We start from the raw sequence: 19,218 nt of genomic DNA on the forward strand, positions 1-19,218 counted from the left end.
CACCCCCATCACAGGACCCAAGACCCATCATCGCCTTCTTGGACATAAATAACCCTTCTGGTGACTCTTGTCTAATCTCGCCACTTACTTTGATGTTTAGGGACTGGCCTTGGAGGCATCTGTTTGGTGTTTGCCCTTTGCTACGACCTCCAAGCTGGAAATTTTGTAACTACACCCCCCATCCCCACCTCCCCCTCAAACTGCAGAGAGAAAATAGTGGTTTGGGAAAACAACAGGGGAAGGGCTTACCTGTAGCCTCTAATGTCTCTCCCTCTTTCTTTCTTAAAAGAATATTCTGTCTTTTTTTCCCCAGGGGAGAGTGCAAATGCAGTTCCCCACTACCACAAATTATGCAGTCGTGTTTCTCACATTTGGGGAAATCGCAGGGTTCACCATATCCGGAGTGCAATGGACGAGTCTCGCCCTGGGAAAGCCACCTTCGTGATCATGGTCTCTCCCCGGCCAGGTAAGTATTACTATCTGCCTTTTTGATGAAAATATACCGGGCAAGACATACACCCATTCAACAATGTCCAGTCAAACCTATCAGCGACATTCTCACTGGAGGTAATGCCCAGGTTACAATGATGAACATGATCTGTTCCAAGGCCGTGTTAAATTTAATCTGTGGGTAATTCCGAAGAGTTAGGTCGGCTTTGAATATAACATCAGTCGGTTATTTGTCTTAGTGTAGTCTGCAGTGTGCTTTATTGTGCCTATAAAGCACTAAAGAGACCCTTCCAGCCAGACGAAGCGATCTGTTAACATAACGATTCAGTAATAATAATATTCTGATGCCTGTTGCTAAGTACTGCCCTTTGTTATTAGGAATAGCGAGGCACAGTCAGTGCCACGCGCTGCCAAAAGAACCAACAAATCCTTCCTGGGCAAAGTACCCACAGAACGCTTCTTAGAAGCGAGGATGGTGAGATGTCTCACATACTTTGGACACGTTGTCGGGAGAGACAAGTCCCTGGCGAAGGGCATCATGCTTGGTAAAGGGTAACGTAGAGGGTCAGCGGACAGGAGGAAGACCCTGGACAACTTGGATGGACACAGACACGAGAAAACATGAAGGGGCATTTCATGGGATCCGATGACTATGACTTGATGAAATGGTCTGTGCAGCTCTGTAGAGTCAGATTTTCTTTAAACACGAACACAAATCAAGCCCAGATTCCTACCCCCTCAGATCTAAGCCTCGGTCTGAGTGTCCAACACAAAAGGAAGACTCACAAAGAATGGGAGTTGGAGCCTGGACTGACATACAAAGTCATTTCAAACACATGGAAAAAAAGAAGATGGGTTACACAGGGCTACAGACAATGGGCCCAAACTCATGAACAATGCGGAGGAAGACGACACAGGGCCAGCCGGTTTCCTTCTGTCGTAACAAAACAGTTGGTGTTGTTCTTAACGACTATGTCACGCAGACCTTTGTTTTTTATTTTAAATTAAAAAAACCTTTTTATTGTGAAGCAGGTGAAGTTTATAGGGCCTATTATCAGTTTTATATTCAACGATTGATAGGCATTTTTTTTCGTCTCTTCTTTTGCAATCTCCTCAATGTTCCCACTTTCTCCCTGTGGGTCCTGCTCCGTTTCTTTTTTTAATCATTTTATTGGCGGCTCGTACAACTCTTATCCCAATCTATATATACATCCATGTGTCAAGCACATTTGTACATTTGTTGCCATCATCATTCTCAAAACATTTGCTTTCTACTTGAGCCCTTGGTATCAGCTCCTCTTTTTAAAAAATCATTTTTTAGGAGCTCATACAATTCCTATCACAATCCATACATACATCAATTGTGTAAAGCACATCTGTACATTCCTTGCCCTCATCATTCTCAAAACATTTGCTCTCCACTCAAGCCCCTGGCATCAGGTCCTCATTTTTCCCCTCCCTTCCCACTCCCCCCTCCCTCATGAACCCTTGATAATTTATAAATTATTATTTTGTCATATCTTGCTCAGTCCCACGTCTCCCTTCCCCCACTTTTCTGTTGTATGTCCCCCAGGGAAGTCATATGTAGATCCTTGAAATAGGTTCCCGCTTTCCAACCCACCCTCCCTGTGCCCTCCCAGTATCGCCACTCACACCACTGGTCCTGAGGGGATCATCCGCCCTGGCTTCCCTGTGTTTCCAGTTCCCATCTGTCCCAGTGTACAACCTCTGGTCTAGTCAGACTTGCAAGGTAGGATTTGGATCATGACAGTGGGAGGGGCGGGGAGGAAGTATTTAGGAACTAGAGGAAAGTTATAATTTTCATCGTTGCTATATCGCACCCTGACTGTCTCATCTCCTCCCCAAGACTCTTCTGTAAGGGGATGTCCAGTGGCCAACAAATGGGCTTTGGGTCTCCACTCTGCACTCCTCCGCTCATTCACTATGGTTAAGATATTTTGTTCTGATGATGCCTGATACCTGATCCTTTGACACCTTGTAATTGCACAGGCTGGTGTGCTTCTTCCATGTGGGCTTTGTTGCTTCTGAGCTAGATGGCTGCTTGTTTACCTTCAAGCCTTTAAGACCCCAGATGCTATATCTTTTGATAGCCGGGCACCATCAGCTTTCTTTGGCACATTTGCTTATGCACCCGCTTTGTCTTCAGCAGTCGTATCAGGGAGGTGAGCACAGAAAGATATGATTTTTTTGTTGTTTCAAGCAGACCTTAGTAAGACCGCCTTGTATCTTTTTTGATCATTTTACCTCCAGCCATTTAGCCTTCCTGTCCCCCCCACTTCTCATCCGTGCTTGAGAATAACCACGGTCCATTTCTCGTCTCGTGTAAAAAAAATTTTTAACAGGATCTCAGAACGCAAGGTAGCTTTCTTTCCTTTTTTGAGCTAAAATGTTATTTACTTAAAGGGTGACTTCAGGGGACAGTACTACTTCAAGGTTTAAAAATTATCTCAGAAATACCTGCAGCCTCAAGGGTTCCCATTGAGTCTGGATTCTTTGAACACTTGGAATTCTGCTCCACCGTTTTCTCCCTTTTTTCTATCAGGATCCATCATCTCGAGCATCACTAATCACAATGTGTAGTTGCGGTAACCCAACACCATTTAGTTTTCTGGCCTCCAGGCTCCAATCTCTCTTTCCTTTTCCCCTTTAATAACACCAAACACCACACTCACTGCTATCGAATCGATTCTTACCCACAGTGACCCCATAGGGCAGAGCAGAACTGCCCCTGTGGGTTTACAAAGCTGCAAATCAGGCGTCCTCAAACTACGGCCCGCGGGCCACATGCGGCCTTCTGAGGACATTTATCCAGCCCGCCGAGTGTTTCTGCCCCGTTTGTTCTTCTTCAAAATAAGGTATGTGCACTGTGCATAGGAATTTGTTCATAGTTTTTTTAAAAAAACTATAGTCCAGCCCTCCAACTGGTCTCAGGGAGAGTGAACTGGCCCCCTGTTTTAAATGTCTGAGAACCCCTGCTGTAAATCTTGAAGGAATAGATAGATCATCTTTCTCCTACAGAAAGGCTAGCGGTTTCAAACTGCTGACCTCATGGCTAGCCGCCCTATGAGTAATCCACTCTGCCACCCAACAGAAAGATGACAGGTTTTGGTTGTTGTTGTTCAGATTGGCCAGTATTTACTGTTTTATCTTCCAACCCAGTGATTACTTCTTCTGTGCCGTCCATCCTTCCCCAGGGCCAATTTTGACCCAGAACAACCCAATAAGATAGAGTGGAACTGCCCGGTGAAGATGACATTTCTAAGGCGTACTTGCAGTTAGGTGTGGTCATGCGACCACGTTTTGGATTGGAGCCATACATCGTTAACTCCCACCAAATGCCTGGGTTAGACTATGCAAAGGGTGGTCCTTGTAGCCCACTGAGGAGATTGGACAGCTTGAAAAATCACACAAATAAGGTACTTGGTACCCTTGTATCTGTAGAGGGCCGTGGGGACCATGCCAATGAAGCGCAGCTGTGAAGGAGTAAATTGTGCCCCCCAACCCCCGCCCCCAGGCAAAGCGTGTGCGAGCATGTGTATATTATCCTTCCCCTTATATCCACGGATGAAATCCCATTTGGGAATAGAGTTGGTTTTTGTTTTTAATGTTAATGTGGATTCGTAGAGGGTCCGTTTTAAATCAATTTCTCTTGATAAAGAAAACAGCAGATTAGACAAGCTGAGATAAGGGAAGATCTATATGAAGCCAAATGGGAATAGGCCTGGAACAACCAAGAAACAAGGTCATTCCAGTGGGACCAACGGGGACCCCACGTTTCCCCCAGGCGCTGGTGGCCTGAATTCAGACCAGGGGTTTGAACCCGCAGCCTCCGCCATAAACAAGGGCAGCTTCGATGCAAAGCAACCAAATTCGTGGCTAGCAGCATTTTGATCTCAGTAGGAACCGCTCAAGCTCCGCTGGCTTCTGGCTTAGGCGTTGGACAGCTCACCACCGGGAACTCGGTGGTTCAAACCTACCGGTTGCTCCTTGGGAGATATAGGAGACATCTTCTCCGTAGTGGCTTACAGCCTTGGAAACCCAGAGGCGATGGGACTCTGTCCTCAGGGTCACGGTGAGTGGACGCCACTCAGCGATGCCCACTTGGATTGCGAGGGCCGAGGGCCGGCCGCCAAAGCATCCCGGGTGCCTGACACGGAGCGCCGACGGTTGGCAGCAACCGGAGAGCAGCCAGCAGCTGTTTTGCTTCCTAACCCAAATAAAACCCACTGCCGTCAGGGCTCCACGGGACACAACAGAGCTGTCCCTGGGGATCCCCAAGCTGTCAATCTGTACAGATAAGACTAGCTTCCAGAGCAGCTCGTGTGCTCCAACTACCAATGCACATTCCACCGTCCAACCAAGGCTCCTTGGAGCCCAGATTCTGGACTTCCAGCCTCCAAGAAGTAAGTGTGTGTTGATTAAAGTTATCCACGTTTATTTCCGGTAAAGCCAATCCACTCCCGTGGAGTCCATTCTTGCTTAGCTGCCACAATGGGCAGAGGAGAACTGCTTGGTAGGGTCCCCAAGTCGTTGTTCTGGAGTTGTTAGTTAGCGGGCAGAGAGCTGGCTACTACAGCTTTCAGAGCGTGTGGATTGGTACGGCCAACCTTGGGTTGACAGGCCAGTGTGTGACCCGCAGTGCCACCAGGATCTCCCTGTTACAGTAGCAAATCAGGCAGTGACCACGGTCCTGCTTAGTGCCTCCTCCTGGCTTCCTGCCTCGCCCACTCACTTCCTACAGTTCTGCTCTCGCTACTCTGGCCTCCTGGCTACACCTCCGTATACCATGTACTGCCAGTCACAAACCACGCACTACCAGTCACAACCCCTGCTGTGCCCTGTGCCTGAAGCACTCTGCCACTAACAGCCAGTCCCCTCCATACGCAGGCACTTGGTCCAATTCACAGGTCAAGGGTTCCCTCCTTCTGACCTCCAGCCTGCCCACCATGCCCCAAGCTGGGAGAGCTTCAAGTTACCCACAACTCTGACCTTAAAAACAAACAGAAAAACCTCACTGCCAACCACAGACAGCCAACCTCACTGAGTTGATGCTGACTCACAGGGACCCTGCAGAACAGGGTGGAACTGACACCTGTGGGTTTCCAAGACTGTCACTCGTTATGGGAGTAGAAAGCCCCGTTTTTCTTGTTGGTTACAAATGTGGAGAGCCCATGCTTCCTGAGCCCGAGCTGTGCCGAGACTTCCTTAATGAGGCCCGATGGCACGGTGGGTTAAGCCTCAAGTTGCTAACTGAAAGATCAGCAGGTGGGACCCACTAGCTGCTCCAAGGACAAAGATGTGACTATCTGCTTCTGCCTGGGCAGCCCTAGGAAGCGCTTCTACTTGGTTCTTTAGGGTGCCTGTAAGTGGAAGTCAACTTGACAGCAGTGATGTTTGTTACTTCTCAGGGTAACCCGGGTTACATGTTACACATTGGACTGTAACCCACAAGGTCTGCAGTTCAAGCCCACTAGTCGCTCTTTGGGAGACAAATGAGACTTTCTGCTCCTTTAGACTTAAAGCCCCAGAAACACACAGGGGCCAGTTCTAATCTGTTCACAGTGTTTCCAGCTGTTGGAATCCACTTGACAGTGAGTTTGCTTTTTTATTGTCCTCATTCTAGTCTATCTGAGGGTGCAGTCTTTGAGTTCTGTGGGGCCAACGGATTAATGAACCCAGCAGAGGAGACGGTATTGGAGAAATGGCTTGCATCAAAATTGGTGTGTGTGTGTGTGTGTGTGTGTGTGTTTGTTTGTTTCATTCCAGGTCAACCCCCTGCTGAAAATTTGTCTTTTTACCTCCAGATATACTGAATCCCAATCTACATTTGGATCTGGGCTCTTCTTACAAATGTAGATTCTGATTTGGTGCACCTGGGGTGGAAGCCCTGGTAAAAAAAAGATTGCAAGGGGTTATGTCCAGCACAGTTTTCAGGTACACAACTCAGTCCCTAACATAAAAAAAAACCGTTTCAGGGAACCTCAAGGACTCTATTTGAGTGTCTTCTGCAGGGGGAAATGCCCAGGAGCGAGCCAGAACGTTTGCAGTGCCATTCCTGCTGTGACAGGGCTGTGGAGCCACGGAGACTTCTTTAATCTAAAAACAGCAAACACACCCCTTGCTGTCAATTGTGACCCATGGTGACCCCACATACTCCACAGGAGTTGTGCCCCTCAGGGTTTCCTAGCATGTAATATGGCTGACGCAGACAGCCAACTCTTTCTTCCATGGTGCCACGGGGTGAGCTCAAATGCATCACCCAGGGACCTGGCATGGTGACAGCTGTGGTTATTACTGTCATTCTGTGCGGGAGAGCTTTCGGATGTGATGAGTTACCTGTTAAGGCTGCTAACTTCAAGGTTCGCAGTTAGAGACCACCAGGCGCTTCGTGGGTGAACGACGAGGCTTTTGGCTCACGGAGTTTGCCTCAGAACCCCACGGGGGCAGTTCAACCTCGTCTTATAGGGTCGCTCTGAGTCAGAATCAACTCGATGGCAGTGACCATGGTTTCTGAGTATTTCCTGGTGTGTTTGTGCTCCGAGTCACATGGCAAGTGAATGTGTTTTTAAGAGTTTTGGGGGGTGGGTACGTTGTCTCCTACTGTTACCTTTATTATTTGCAACCACTTTCAAAGACAAAAGGATTGGGAACGGAAATATAACGCTCTTTATTTGAGGGGTGAAAGTGGAGGAGGAAGGAAAAAATACCTTTGTTAGTTGCCACTGAAGTACCGTCTCAAGAACACCCTGGGGGGTCAAGGAGGTGTGTACGTGAGTACTCACGTGCAGGGGGTTGTGTGTGTGTGTATACGTACGCTGGGCATCAGAAATCTAGGGCCCAGGGGTCCCAAAGATACGTGAGTCTCAAAGGTGGATAGAGGCCTGGACCCCGGTCTAAGGGTGGAGGGAGGTGTGGTAGGCGGCACTGGGGGGGTCTGAACTCCAGGGTCCTAAGGTTGTTGGGGTTCGGGGTGTCTACTTCGTGGTGAGTTGGATGCTGGGGCGGGGTCCCGAGGACTCACCACGCCAGCAGGGTAACACCCGCCGCCAGGACGGCCGCGTTGGCCGCGAGCAGTCCCCAATTGCTGGGCGTCAGCGCCCCGGGGCTGGCCAGCAGCTCAACCAAGCTCGGCCTCCAGGGTTCCAGCAACTCGGCCTCCCGCGGCGCCCAGCGCACCACTTCCCGGAAAGAGACCTGCAGCTCCGACTCGCCGCGCGGGGGCGGGCCCGTCACTGCGGGGGCGCGCGCGTCAGCGGCCGTGGCCCCGCCTCCCAGGCTGGCTGGACTGGAGGACGTGATCCGCCGCGGCCCCGCCCCTCGCGCAGCCCCGCCCCTCGCACAGCCCCGCCCCACTCCGCGCAGCCCCGCCCACCCGCGCAGCCCCGCCCCGCCCGCTCGAACCGTTCAGGAAGAAGTAGAGCCGCGCCAGGGGGCGTTGCTCATGCGCGATCTCACACGAGAAGGTCCCGCGGTGCTTAGGCTGCACCGGCCGGATCCGCGCCACGTTCCCTCGGGCCCCCGGCAGCTCCCGGAAGTAGGTTTGGTCCTGCGTCCGGAACTGCGGAGAGGACGAGCTGAAATGGCGCTTGGCAAGGGTCCCGCTGGAGCCCGGGGACCTGCACGCCCCACCCAGACTCCCCAACACACCGCCCCGCCCTTGAGCCAAGGCACGCCTCGTCCGGCCCGAGGCCCGCCCCTCCGTTCCGGTTCGCCAGCCCTTACCGCATAACCCTGCCCCTTACTCTGACCCCGCCTCCGGAACCCGAACTAGCTCTCCCCTCCCCCAAACTCCCCTTCTCGTCCAAACCCCGAGATCCTTAACCCAGCCTTAGAGACCTCAACCCCTTATTTTACATCTCAAGGCTACCCCGCTCACTGGTCCCTAGTGCTGCAACGAGTTAAGCATTGGGCTGCAGGCTTAAAGTTGGGTTAAAGGAACCGGAACCGACTAGCCACTCCCAAGAATGTAGGTCGGCTTTCATCCAGGTGTGTTAGTGTCAGACACCCCCTAGAGCAGTTCTTGGCCCTAAAGGATTGTATGGGTTGGAATGGGCTCCATAGCAGTGGGTTTTTAACTACATTACGGTCCCTCCCAAATCCCAACTTGATTCCCCGTCGCTCTTCTAAAGCCTGATGACCTCGACCCTGCCCGCTGTCCTCCAGGGGACTCACACCTCCTCCTACGAACTTCCAAGTATAGGTGACCGGTTCAGGAAGCTCAAAGTTGACGTCGCAGGAGAACATGGCCTGCTCACCCCGAATCACCTTCATGTCCTGAACTAAAAGACCGTGGTTGGCATCACCCCTGGGGGACCTGTCCATACCTGGACACCCTCCGCCCCCCCGCCCACCAATCCCACCGCAAGCTGCTCCTCCCTTGCTCACGTCTTCCTGGATTCATCGCTTCCAAGCCCCACCCCTCACCTGGACAGTCCAGAGGCAGGTCACAGACTTCAGAGTAACACCAGCGGCAGAGGAAACGGCGGGAGACCTCTTGGATCCCTACGGGGTAGGAACGTTTGGTCTGGAGAGGTGTCCCCAATCCATGTCCCTGTAGTCAATAGAGGATCAATGATGTCTCCCTGTGTTTTACCGAGTAACCCTGGTAGTGCAGTTATTCAAGCACTGGCCAGTTAACTGACCATTTAGCACACACCAGGTGCTTTGAGAGAGGTAGTCCGTTTCTGTAAAGATTGGAAGCCCTCCAGGGTCACTGCTTTGGAGTCAATTCCGACTCATAGCGACCCTACAGGACAGGGTAGACCTGCCCTTGCGGGGTTCTGAGACTGTCAACTCTTTGCGGCAGGTGAAAGTCTCTTTTTTCTCCTACAAAGCAGCTAATGGTTTCAAACTGCGACTTAGAGGATCACAGCCCAAGGCGTCACCACTCGGTGGTTTGATGTGACCCATATCCTACAGAGTGGTTACAAGTTGTCTACACTACTGTGGGGTTTTTTTCCCCCTCTTGGCCGGAAGGAACCCTCGTTGCAGATTGGTTAGATATTGAACTGTGAGCCACAAAGCCAGCGGTTGGAAACCACCATTTGTTCTTGTGGAGAAAGACCAGGCTTTCCACTCCCCCAAAAACTAATCTCAGAAACCCACAAGGGCAGTTCTACTGGGTTCCCCGTCCCCCAGCCCATGGGTAGCTGAGAGTCGGAGTTGAGTTTGACCTCAGTGAATTTGTTTTTAGTCTATTGGTCCGTTAGACTCTTGGCCCCGCCTCCCCCGCTCTCATTGGCGGGCTCTCAACACACCCTACCTTCTAGGATCCCTAGTCTTAAAAATTGGGGTTCTGGGACAGTCTTCTCCGAGGTTACTGACAGCAAGCAATACCTTGTCTCCAAACTTTTCTCCAGAGCTTTTTTTTTTTTTGTCGTTGTTGGCTTCTTTCAGATCTAAGACCCACCTCCGCGCTCCCACTTAGGTAGGGTTCAAGTTTGGACGACACTATTTCCTTTCCCCCAAGTAATCCTTAAGTTTGAGTTAAAGCCTCACCACAGGGAGGGATGCAGTCCGGGGCTGGGGAGAGAGAGAGACAGCAAGCAAGAGCGAGTTACTCGGGGAAACTCAGGGGTGGGGTGAGGGGAAGAGGGAGACTGTGTGCGTGCATACGTCTGACCTACTGGAAGCTCCCTAGTTGATGCTACTGGGAGGAGTGGAACCAGGCCTGTAGGTGGCCACTGTAGGGGCGTGGCCAGCCCCGGCAAATTCCAGAGGATCAAGTGTGTAGTCCACTTGCAGCAGCCAGGGCCTGTTAGGGGCCCACCTAAAGGGAAAGTGGACCAGGCTACTACTGGTGCTCACAGAATACGCAGGAGCAGACACAGATCCAGGAAGCTGGGCGGGGCCAGCTCTAGAAGAGGCCATGCAGGAGTGGCCCTCATGGGGAGAAGCTCGGGGGTTTGTTCGTGGCAACAGATTTGGGTGTCCGTGGTGAGGCATGGCGATCAGCCTCCTTTACCTTCTTTAAGCTGCGCGATGTTCTCCTCCACAGACGCCGCAGCCTCACGGAAGGCCTCCTCATAGGGCTCTAGAAGGGGGCGGTATCCCTTGTGGTAAAGACCACCAGGCCCCTGCTCCAGCCTCTCTGGTCTCCTTTAGGCCACACTCAATGCCTTCCCCTCATCCTCCCCACCCTATCTTTGAATCCCAAAGGGCCAGTTCTACCCTATACTACAGGATCACTGAGTCCACATTGACTCGATGGGAGGTACCTATCTATGACCAAGGAACGTAGTGGGTGACTCATGGGGTTGGTAACCCATGAGTTGAGATCCACCAGCTACTCCTCAGCTACTTTCTGCTCCTGTCGAATTCCAGCCTCAGAAACCACAACCAGCAGTTCTATTCAGTCCAGCAGGTTCTGAGTCAGAATCGACTTCATGGCAATGGGTTTTGTTTTTTAAAAACCATCCTGTATTCCATGTGTGACTGGATGGGTGCTGTTGTCTGTTTCAACTCGGCACCCTACATGACAAGCTGGTCCCTGGAATAGCGGTTCTCAACCTGTGGGTCAAGACCCCTTGGGGGGCTGGGGGAGTGTCGAAGGACCCTTTCACAGGGGTCGCCCGATTCATCACAGTAGCAAAATGACAGTGATGAAGTAGCAACAAAAATGTTATGGTTGGGGGTCACCACAGCATGAGGTACTGTATTACAAGACCCTGGCATTAGGAAGGTCGAGAACCATTGCCTTAGACTCGCAGGGGCCCTCAAACTTTTTAAACAGAGGGCCAGTTCACTGTCCCTCAGACCGGTTGGAGGGCCGGACTATAGTTTATGAACAAATTCCTATGCACACTGCACTTTTGCAGTAAAAAGCAAAATGGGGCAAAAACACCCAGCGGCCTGGATAAATATCCTCAGCGGGCCTCATGTGACCCACGGGCCACAGTTTGAGGGCCCTTGGGGGGTAAGTCTTTACAGAAAGCAGCAGGTATGTGAAGCTTTGAGCTGCTAACTAGTTTGGCAATTTAAATCCACCAGCTACTCTGAGTTAGGAAGATGAGGTAAAAGGCCGACAGCCTCGGAGACCCAATGGGGCAGTTTGTTGCTCCACAGGTTCGCTAAGTTACAACTGACCTGTGAGTCTGGTTCATGCTTTTAGGCTAGACTATAAGTAGGGCATGTCCTTCTTTAGAACCCTGTCCCCGGGCCCCATCTTAGAAACAGTAACTTGGTGGAGACCGACTTCCAGAACCCAGCCAGAACCGGTGATAGAACCTAGTCACCTATGGCCCAAACCCAGCAAATGGGCACATGATCCTAAGTCTGAAAGATGGTTTTAAAAAAACAAACAAAGCCAGTCACCAGCATAGGAAACTTGGGAATGTCACATAAACTAGGCGGTGGCTCGCTTTACGAAGATGGGCGGCAAGAACTTGGGAGACGCCAGTTATCTGAAGCTGGGTGTCAAGACTCCCACCCTCAGTCTCACCACGGGACACCGGACTTTCACTGCCTTCGACACCAACCCCTCTGGCTAAGCATGTGTATGTCTGGCTTCTTACTTGGATGTTTAGAGACTGGTCTTGTTGGCATCTGGTGTGTTACGGCCTCTAAGCTAGAAAGTTTCGTGACCTCCCCTTCCCCAGGGAAGCTGTGTAGAGACAGCAGATGTACAGACAGAACTAGTGGTAAACATGATTTTTGAAAACTGGAGCAAGGGTTACCTGTTGGCTTTAACCTCTCGAACTTTTTATTTTTTCCAATCTTTTTTATTTTTGGTGAGAATACACACAGCAAGACACACGTCCATTCAACAATTTTGAGACCTTCTTCAGCAACAATAGTTAATCTTTTTTACTTCCCCCCCTCCTCTCATTAGTTTGCTACTCGCTACATTGTGTTATCCGCTACATTGTGTCTCATTAAGGGTAGTCCCGGGATTACAGTTGTTTAGGAAGAAACACTTCCTAAACCCAACTTCCAATTGAACTTGTACACAAACTCCAACAGTTAGGCATGGCTTCATCATAGCTAACGGCAGCCAAGTGCGTGTCCTACTATAGAAGACGGTGTACCTTCCTGTGCCCATAAGAGCATTAACACACACACGAAGACCCTTTAGCCTAAGAATCCAACACTAACACTATTGTCCTGTATGTGAAAGTTGGACACTGAATAAGGAAGATGGCAGACGGATCGATGCATTTGAACTGTGCTGGAGAAAACCACTCCCAGCACCATGGATGCTAAACGGACAAACCGACTGATGTTGGAAGAAGGCCAGGCCAGTGTTCCTGAGGCAAGGACGGAGAGACTTCGTCTTACTTTGGACATGTTGTCAGGAGAGACCAGTCCCAGGAGAGGGACATCATACTTGGTAAAGGGGAGAGGTGGCAAAAAAGAGGGAGGGCCCCCCCATGAGCTGGAAATGACGCAGAGGCTGCATCAGTGGGCTCAGGCATGGGAACTGTGAGGATGGCGCAGGACCGGCCGTGCTTCATTCTTTTGTGCGTAGGGTTGCTATGGGTCCGAGCCCACTTGATGACACGTTAACAATGTTCAGATGCCTGCCCCACAGCACATGAGCTTTCAAAAGGTTGTATGTTTGGTTGGGCATTCCTAACGCAGGAACTGCCTGGATTTCTATTCTGGTTGTCTGACTCCCAGTCTTGGTAGTCTTACCATCCCTGCACTTGTCATCTGTAGCTACAATCCGCCTGGATCTCATGCAGATGCGTTTTAAAAAGAACACACCCTCACTCTGGTGAATGGGTTTGCTTCAAGGCTGAACAAAGCATAACGTGGATTCCTCCAGCCTCGTTGGCGCCTGTAAGTCTGGATTCCCTGAAAACTTGCAAATCGGCTCCAGTTTTCTCCCTTTCCATCAAGATCCCCCTAGGATTTCGCTGATGAGGATGTGCAATCGTAGCAGCTGGGCACCATCTAGTTCTTCCGGTTTCAAGGCTCCAATATCCACCCCCCCCCTTCTCTTTTAGTAATAGCATACCACTGGGAACAGCGCTGCCTTACTAAAAGCTCACATTCTTGAGGCTCCCTTGCAGTTAGGTGTGGTCACGTAACCCAAGTTCTGGACATGGAGGTTATCCTTGGATGTGCCAAGTGTAAGTTACAGAAGTAGCCATAAAAACAAAGCACAGTGCCTCACATTACTCCAGGCCTCCATCCTGCTGTCTATAACCTGGTCCTAATGCCTAGCGTGCTAGCAGCTACTGAGAACCAGGAAAGCAAAGGCTACACCGAGCTTAGTGGAACAGAAAGCGAGAAAGAACCTGGGTTCCCAAGAAAACGAAGCCCCCCTGCCAGCCCTGTGAACATCTCTCTCCTAGAAGGCGAGTGCTTTGTGGGGCTTTAAGGGTCCTGTGTTTGAAGGGGTTGAGGGTAAAGGAAAAGATAAGGGACGGCATGCTGGAGAAAGGGGGCATCGAGGCTACTAAGGGTTCGCAATCTGTACAAAGGCCCAGGGACTCAGGGCCACAAAATAAAAAGGTGCTCCAGAGACCCCCAGGGGATGGTCACATGCCACAGGAGAGGCTAAGGACGGGTGGGAGGAGTCATCTCCTGGATGGACCAAACCAAGTTGATTTGAGAGGGGGGGTGTAGAATGTACCAAGGAAGCCTAGGATGGAGGGGAGGGGCGTGGCTTACAGAACCAGGCAACTGCAGGAGTAGGAACCGGAGTGTCAAGTTCCAAATGAGCCTGGGAGCGCTGGTTCTGTGGTGCACCCCACTGGGGTGGGTGGACGCTCTCGGTCTTTCCAGTGGTGTCCCGGAAGGATGAATGTAGGTAACTCTGCTCGGCAGACACAGCTTGTCCTTGGACAGGGGCTGGCGTGGTCTTCCTCTCTCCTGTACCAGTCCCCTCAGCAGAGACTCATCTTGGCCCATCTAGTCCACCAGTCCCAAGGCCTTGGCATTGGCCGAGCCCTTTCCGTGGTCCTTGGCTCTCTTTCCCCAGCCCACCCGCACAGCCTGCCAGCATGGCACCCCTCGGTGGCCTCTTCCAGGTCTTTTGCTCTTGCAGGTCCCTTCTCTTGTCCTGCTTTGAGCGGGGATTTCAGGGATGTTTCCTATCCGTCTCCGCCCACCCTCGAGTGTCACCACCTAAGGTGGGGCAGGCCTCTCAAGTTTGTCACAGCCCTGCCTCCAGCACAATGCCAGGGGCCACCTGATCAGTAGTTTGCTGGAAGGGCATACTGCACTTGCCTTCGCCCGGCCTCCGGGTCCATCCTGACGAGGCCCCTGTGGTTAGTTCGTGGGGTGCCAAGGAGGAGATTCTACTGTATAGCGTGGAACCCCACAGGCTTTCCAAGGCGGCCACATTCACAGGCACAAAACAGCGATGAAAATTTCCAGGTCTTTTCTCCGGTGGAGTTGCTGGTTCACAGTTGAGCAGCTGCCTCACCAGGGAACCTTCACAGAGGGTCTTTAAATAGCTCCTGCCCCTCCCCTGAGTTCCATCAGGCTTGTAATGGCTGACCCTTCCCACCCCCCCTAGGCCCCAGTAGAAGATTCCTTTCTTCCAAGGTGCCTCCAAGTGGATGGGAACCATCAACCTTTAGGTAGACAGCTGAGCATGTGACTGTCGCCCCCCTCTCCCTTTACACACACGGGACCAAGTAACTGCCAATGAAGAAAACCAGACCACGAAACAAACGAAAGCTAGCCTCCTAAGGCCATCAAGTTGTTAGGGGGTTTTCAAGAGCTGGTTTTATAGAAGCAGGTCTCCAGGAACCCTGGAATGAGCTCAAACCTCCAACCTTTTGGTTGTCAGCCAAGCACAAAACCATGAGTGACACCCACCAAACTGCAGCAAACACAGCTGCCATGGAGTAGACTGGGACCGCTGGGTGGCCCCCTGTGTATTGGGGGTAAAACTGCTTCACAGGCCTTCCAATAAGCATGGCCAAAGACCAGGCCTTACTGCCCAGGTACCCATAGGGTAGGTTTGAACCACCAGTCTTCGATGGTGAAGGTCTGACTGCTTGCATGTTCAGGTGAATGGAGACAGTAGGCCCGGAATCCTGGTTCGAGGAGGTGGCAGGGTGACGTTATAAGACAGCACTGTGGCATGACCTCCTTTGAATGCTCCCCACACCTTGGAAGGGGATCCCGTGTCCTGGGCTACATAGCTCCTGCTACCCATTGGTCACCTCGCTATTCCAACTCAACACCAAACAAGACCCAAACTCTGTGGGTTTCAGAGGCTGTAACTCTGCACGGCAGCCGGCCTCATCCTTCTCGCTGGTGCGACCCCAGCCCCACCCTACCCCAACTCCGAGCCCTACTCACTCTGGGTCAAGGCTGTCTCCTGGAGGGAGTGGGTCATCTCCGTAAAGACGTCGTGCAGGTGGCCTCTGTCTTTGTAGCCTGGGGAGAGGGAAGGGGGGAGGGGGAGACCTTGGGGAGCAGGGTCCTTCGCTGGTTCTAATGTGGACTTGCTTTTTTCTCAAAGATACCTACCTCTCCCTCTCATTGATCCTCTATCCCTCTGACTGGAAGTCCCTGTTCCCCCTAATGTCTCTGCACCCCATCTCTAGAGCTCTGTCCTGCCCTCTTTATGGGTCTCTCTGGTTCCCCTCTCTGAATCTCTGCTCCCTCTCTCTCTGGAGCTGTCCCCCCACCCTTACCCCATCTTTAAACCCCCTCCTATTCCTGGGTCTCTGCCCACCTACCCACCCCCACCCCAGCCGTTTGCCATCTCCAAGTCTGTCGGTCCATCTAGCTCTTTCTCTAAGGTCCCCTGGGGTTGGGGGTGGTGCTGGGGGGTTGTGTTTCTCACTGATCTCCACATCTTCGAGCCCCCCGAAAGCAGCCTTGAAGGCGTCCTCACACTTCCTGAGTGAGGCTCCCTGCATCCCGACAAAGCCCTGGCAGACACGCCTGCGCTCGAAGACAGTCATAAAGCAGAGGAGGCAGGCCGAGACTGGCGCAGCCAAGAGGGCCAGCAGGGCCACCAGGCGTACCAGGGCCATAGCCTCAAGGCCTAGAAAGAAACTGGTGACCTTTGTGAGGTCACTAGTGTGGTGGGGGATGGGCTGGGGGATGTGGGGGCCAGAGGTCAGGCTTCTACCAATGGTCAGGTCAGATGGCAGGCTCTCAGGGAGGAAGAGGGCGATGTGTGTGTTGGGGGTGGGGGGGCCGGTGATCCCCAAGCTGGTAGTTAAGCCGGACGCCAGGCTCCCAAGAACCTCACCTGTGACCCTGGACATCCTCACAGGTTAAAGGGTCTCAGGGACCCAGAGGCCAGCGTCATGGTGCAGGGCGGCCACCGGGGGAGGGGTTGGGCTTGGGGTGGGATTCAGAGAGAGACTGAGGGAGACTACAGAGGTCAGGGAGACAGAGATGGAGACATATGGGGGAGGGGAGAGGGTGTGGACTCAGAGAGGCCTCTGAGCTCCCTCCACCCCCCCAAGAGAGCCAGCGCCTAATAAACATCCCGCAATAAGCGGGAGCAAGTATAAAGGAGCCTATTAGATGGGGGAATACTAGAAAGGGACCAGAGACGACCAGAGGCTGACACAGCAGAGAGCCAGCTCCTCCTCCCAGGGCCCCTGCAGCAGCCCCCACCCCAGCCCGGGCAGCCAGGGCTGGGGGGTCCCGGCTGGGCCCCGTCCCGTGCAGGGCGCAGCCTGGGGAAAGCTAGGAGGCCGTATAGTGATCTCCTGGGTTGTCCTCTTCAACTATACAACCTCCTACCTCAGCCCGGGGGGCGCGGCAGGTGGACGGACTGACGGAAGGACGGGTGGGTGGGCGGGAGGGCAGGAGGGCGGGGAGGGCCGGAGGCCCCCAGCCGCGATGGTGAGCCCGACACCGACCCACAGACACGAGCTTGTGTGCGGCGAAGGCCCCGCAAGGTCGGTTCTACGGGTGGGTGCCAGGACCCAGGTGTCCGGGCCCCCGGCCCCCTCCTCCCCAAGGGACCCAGGAGTCTAGGCCCCCAGCCCCTGGCCCCCTCTTCTCCAAAGGTCCTCGGAGCTGGGTGCCCCATCAGCAGCTGTCTCCATATGCCCCTGCCCTAGGAATTCATGTCCAGTCTTCGAGGCCAGCCAAGGGACCCAAGCCCCAGCCCCTCCTCCCTCAGACCCAGAAAAAATCCACGTCCCTAACTCCCCCCTCCTCCTTCAGACCTTGGGAGTCTCAGTCCTGGGACCCTGCCTCCTCAGAGAGCCTTGAACGTTCCCTACCCCCACGCACCCACGTGCACAGCCACCTCCCCTCCAAGAGATGCAGGAACCTCAGGCCCCCAGGGGTCCAGGCCCCTAGCCATTGGGAGTCCAGCATCTCCCACCCTCCTCTTCCTCAGGCCCAGGGGTCCAGCCAGGCTTGCCTCCTCCCCTCTCCACCCCAGAATGTCGGTCCAGCCCGACTGGAGCGAACCTCACCGTTCCCAGAGGACGACCCCTCCGGCAAAGTTCTATCCCAGTGTCCGGATCGCGAGGCTGGGCAGGAAGGAGGTCCGCACAGGCCGGCCGCGGCTGGACACTGCGTCCCAAGCCAGCACCAGCGCCTTTCAAACAGCCAGGCAGTCTGAGGGAGGAGTCCGGGAGCATCCCCATTCCGCAGGTGGGGTGACTGAGCGCCTTGCCCCCACCCTACTCCCAGGGGGCGGGACCTCCCCCAAGTCACTGCTCTCCCCCCCAGTGGGCGGAGCCAACCCTCCCAGGCAGGGCCCTGGGGCCCCAGAAGCCCCCTGGGGACCCCTTGGGCTAAGCCTTTGCCCACCTGGGACTCTTCCCCTGGGCCCTGACCTCCCCCTTCGGGCACCCACTGCCCTAGGGGCTCGGCGGCCTTTTCCTGCTGTCAGTTTTCCTTCTGACCGGGGCCGGTCCCCGTTCGCACACCCTCATCCCGCCGCCCCGGCCCCCCTCGCCCTCGCCTCCCATACCAGCCCTTTTCTCCCTTCCCATCCTGCCCTCTCCTCCGTTTCCTCTCCCTTCTTTCAGGCGCCCCCCCCTCCTTCGTCTCCCTGTCTTTGTCTCTCGCATCCTCTCAGACCCCCAGTCCCTTTCTCCCTCAATGTTTCCATCCCCCCTCACCTCTCGGCAATCGGATTCTTGCCCCGTCTTTTTGGTATTCCTCCCTCCATTCCCCGCCCCTCGCCATCCCTCCCTCGGCCGCTCGCTCTCCCCTTCTCTCCCTCCGCGGTCTCTTTCCCTCCCCTCCCCCTCCCTCTTTCTCCCTCCCTCCCTCCCTCCTTCCCTCTCGCTGCTCGCTCCGGGCCAGGTCTGGAGCTGGGGGTGGGGTGGGGGTGGCTCGAGAGGGGCCCCAGGCTGGGGTAGCGACCTGCTGAGGAGGGGGAGGAGAGGCGGGAAGGGGGGCGGAGAAGGGAAAGGGGAGGGGTGGGGGGGCCCGGGGACCGGTTCCGCGGTCCCTGCTCTCCCGGCTCGGCCCTCCTTCCCAACCTCCCAGACCCCTCAGGCGGGGGCGAGAGTCAGGCCAAGGTGGGGAGGAAGGGGAAGGGAGGAGGCTGCTCCCGCCCCCCCCCCCGCCCCCCAACCTGGCCCTGAGCCCAGGCCTGGGTTCCCGGCATGCCCCGGGGCTGCCTGGGGCCTGAGGAGGGGGGTGAGGGGAAGCTGAGAATTTTCAAGATTCACAGAACCTATGCGTGCCCCCCCCACCCCAACCCTAACCCTTCTCTTGGGGGAAACTGAGGCCCCAAAGGAAGGGTCAGGCCTCGTTCAAGGTCACAGCGCACGGCGCTAGGAGAGACTATCTCAGGTTCACTGGCCTAGCTCGGGGTAAGAGGTGGTCTCAGGACTTTCCCCAGACCTGGGT

At 53.9% G+C, this 19,218-nt stretch overlaps 1 protein-coding gene and 1 non-coding gene across 4 annotated transcripts; both read right to left on the bottom strand.

The window, feature by feature from the left end:
• Positions 1 to 310: 310 nt before the first annotated feature.
• LOC142432981 (U1 spliceosomal RNA) lies at positions 311 to 474 on the bottom strand. Its single transcript, XR_012781052.1, has one exon. It is a non-coding gene; the product is annotated as a U1 spliceosomal RNA (small nuclear RNA).
• Positions 475 to 4,817: 4,343 nt separating this feature from the next.
• SPACA6 (sperm acrosome associated 6) lies at positions 4,818 to 17,860 on the bottom strand. 3 transcript variants are annotated; one of them, XM_075537538.1, is made up of 8 exons: positions 16,223 to 17,512; positions 15,733 to 15,810; positions 10,436 to 10,504; positions 9,970 to 9,993; positions 8,896 to 8,973; positions 8,644 to 8,750; positions 7,873 to 8,029; positions 4,818 to 7,703 (listed from the first exon to the last, which is right to left on the bottom strand). In XM_075537538.1, exons 1-8 carry the CDS (start codon positions 16,650 to 16,652, stop codon positions 7,489 to 7,491), a joined length of 1,158 nt encoding a protein of 385 aa, XP_075393653.1. In that variant the 5' UTR covers positions 16,653 to 17,512; the 3' UTR covers positions 4,818 to 7,488. The 3 variants fall into 3 exon arrangements, 1 of the variants encoding a protein (XP_075393653.1); XR_012780884.1 differs by lacking the exons at positions 4,818 to 7,703; positions 8,644 to 8,750; positions 16,223 to 17,512 and adding an exon at positions 17,826 to 17,860 and having other exon boundaries at positions 7,903 to 8,029; positions 8,896 to 15,810; XR_012780883.1 differs by lacking the exons at positions 4,818 to 7,703; positions 8,644 to 8,750; positions 16,223 to 17,512 and having other exon boundaries at positions 7,903 to 8,029; positions 8,896 to 16,056.
• Positions 17,861 to 19,218: the final 1,358 nt, after the last annotated feature.

This window comes from Tenrec ecaudatus, chromosome 18, assembly GCF_050624435.1.
Source record: "Tenrec ecaudatus isolate mTenEca1 chromosome 18, mTenEca1.hap1, whole genome shotgun sequence".
Classification (NCBI taxonomy): Eukaryota; Metazoa; Chordata; class Mammalia; order Afrosoricida; family Tenrecidae; genus Tenrec; species Tenrec ecaudatus.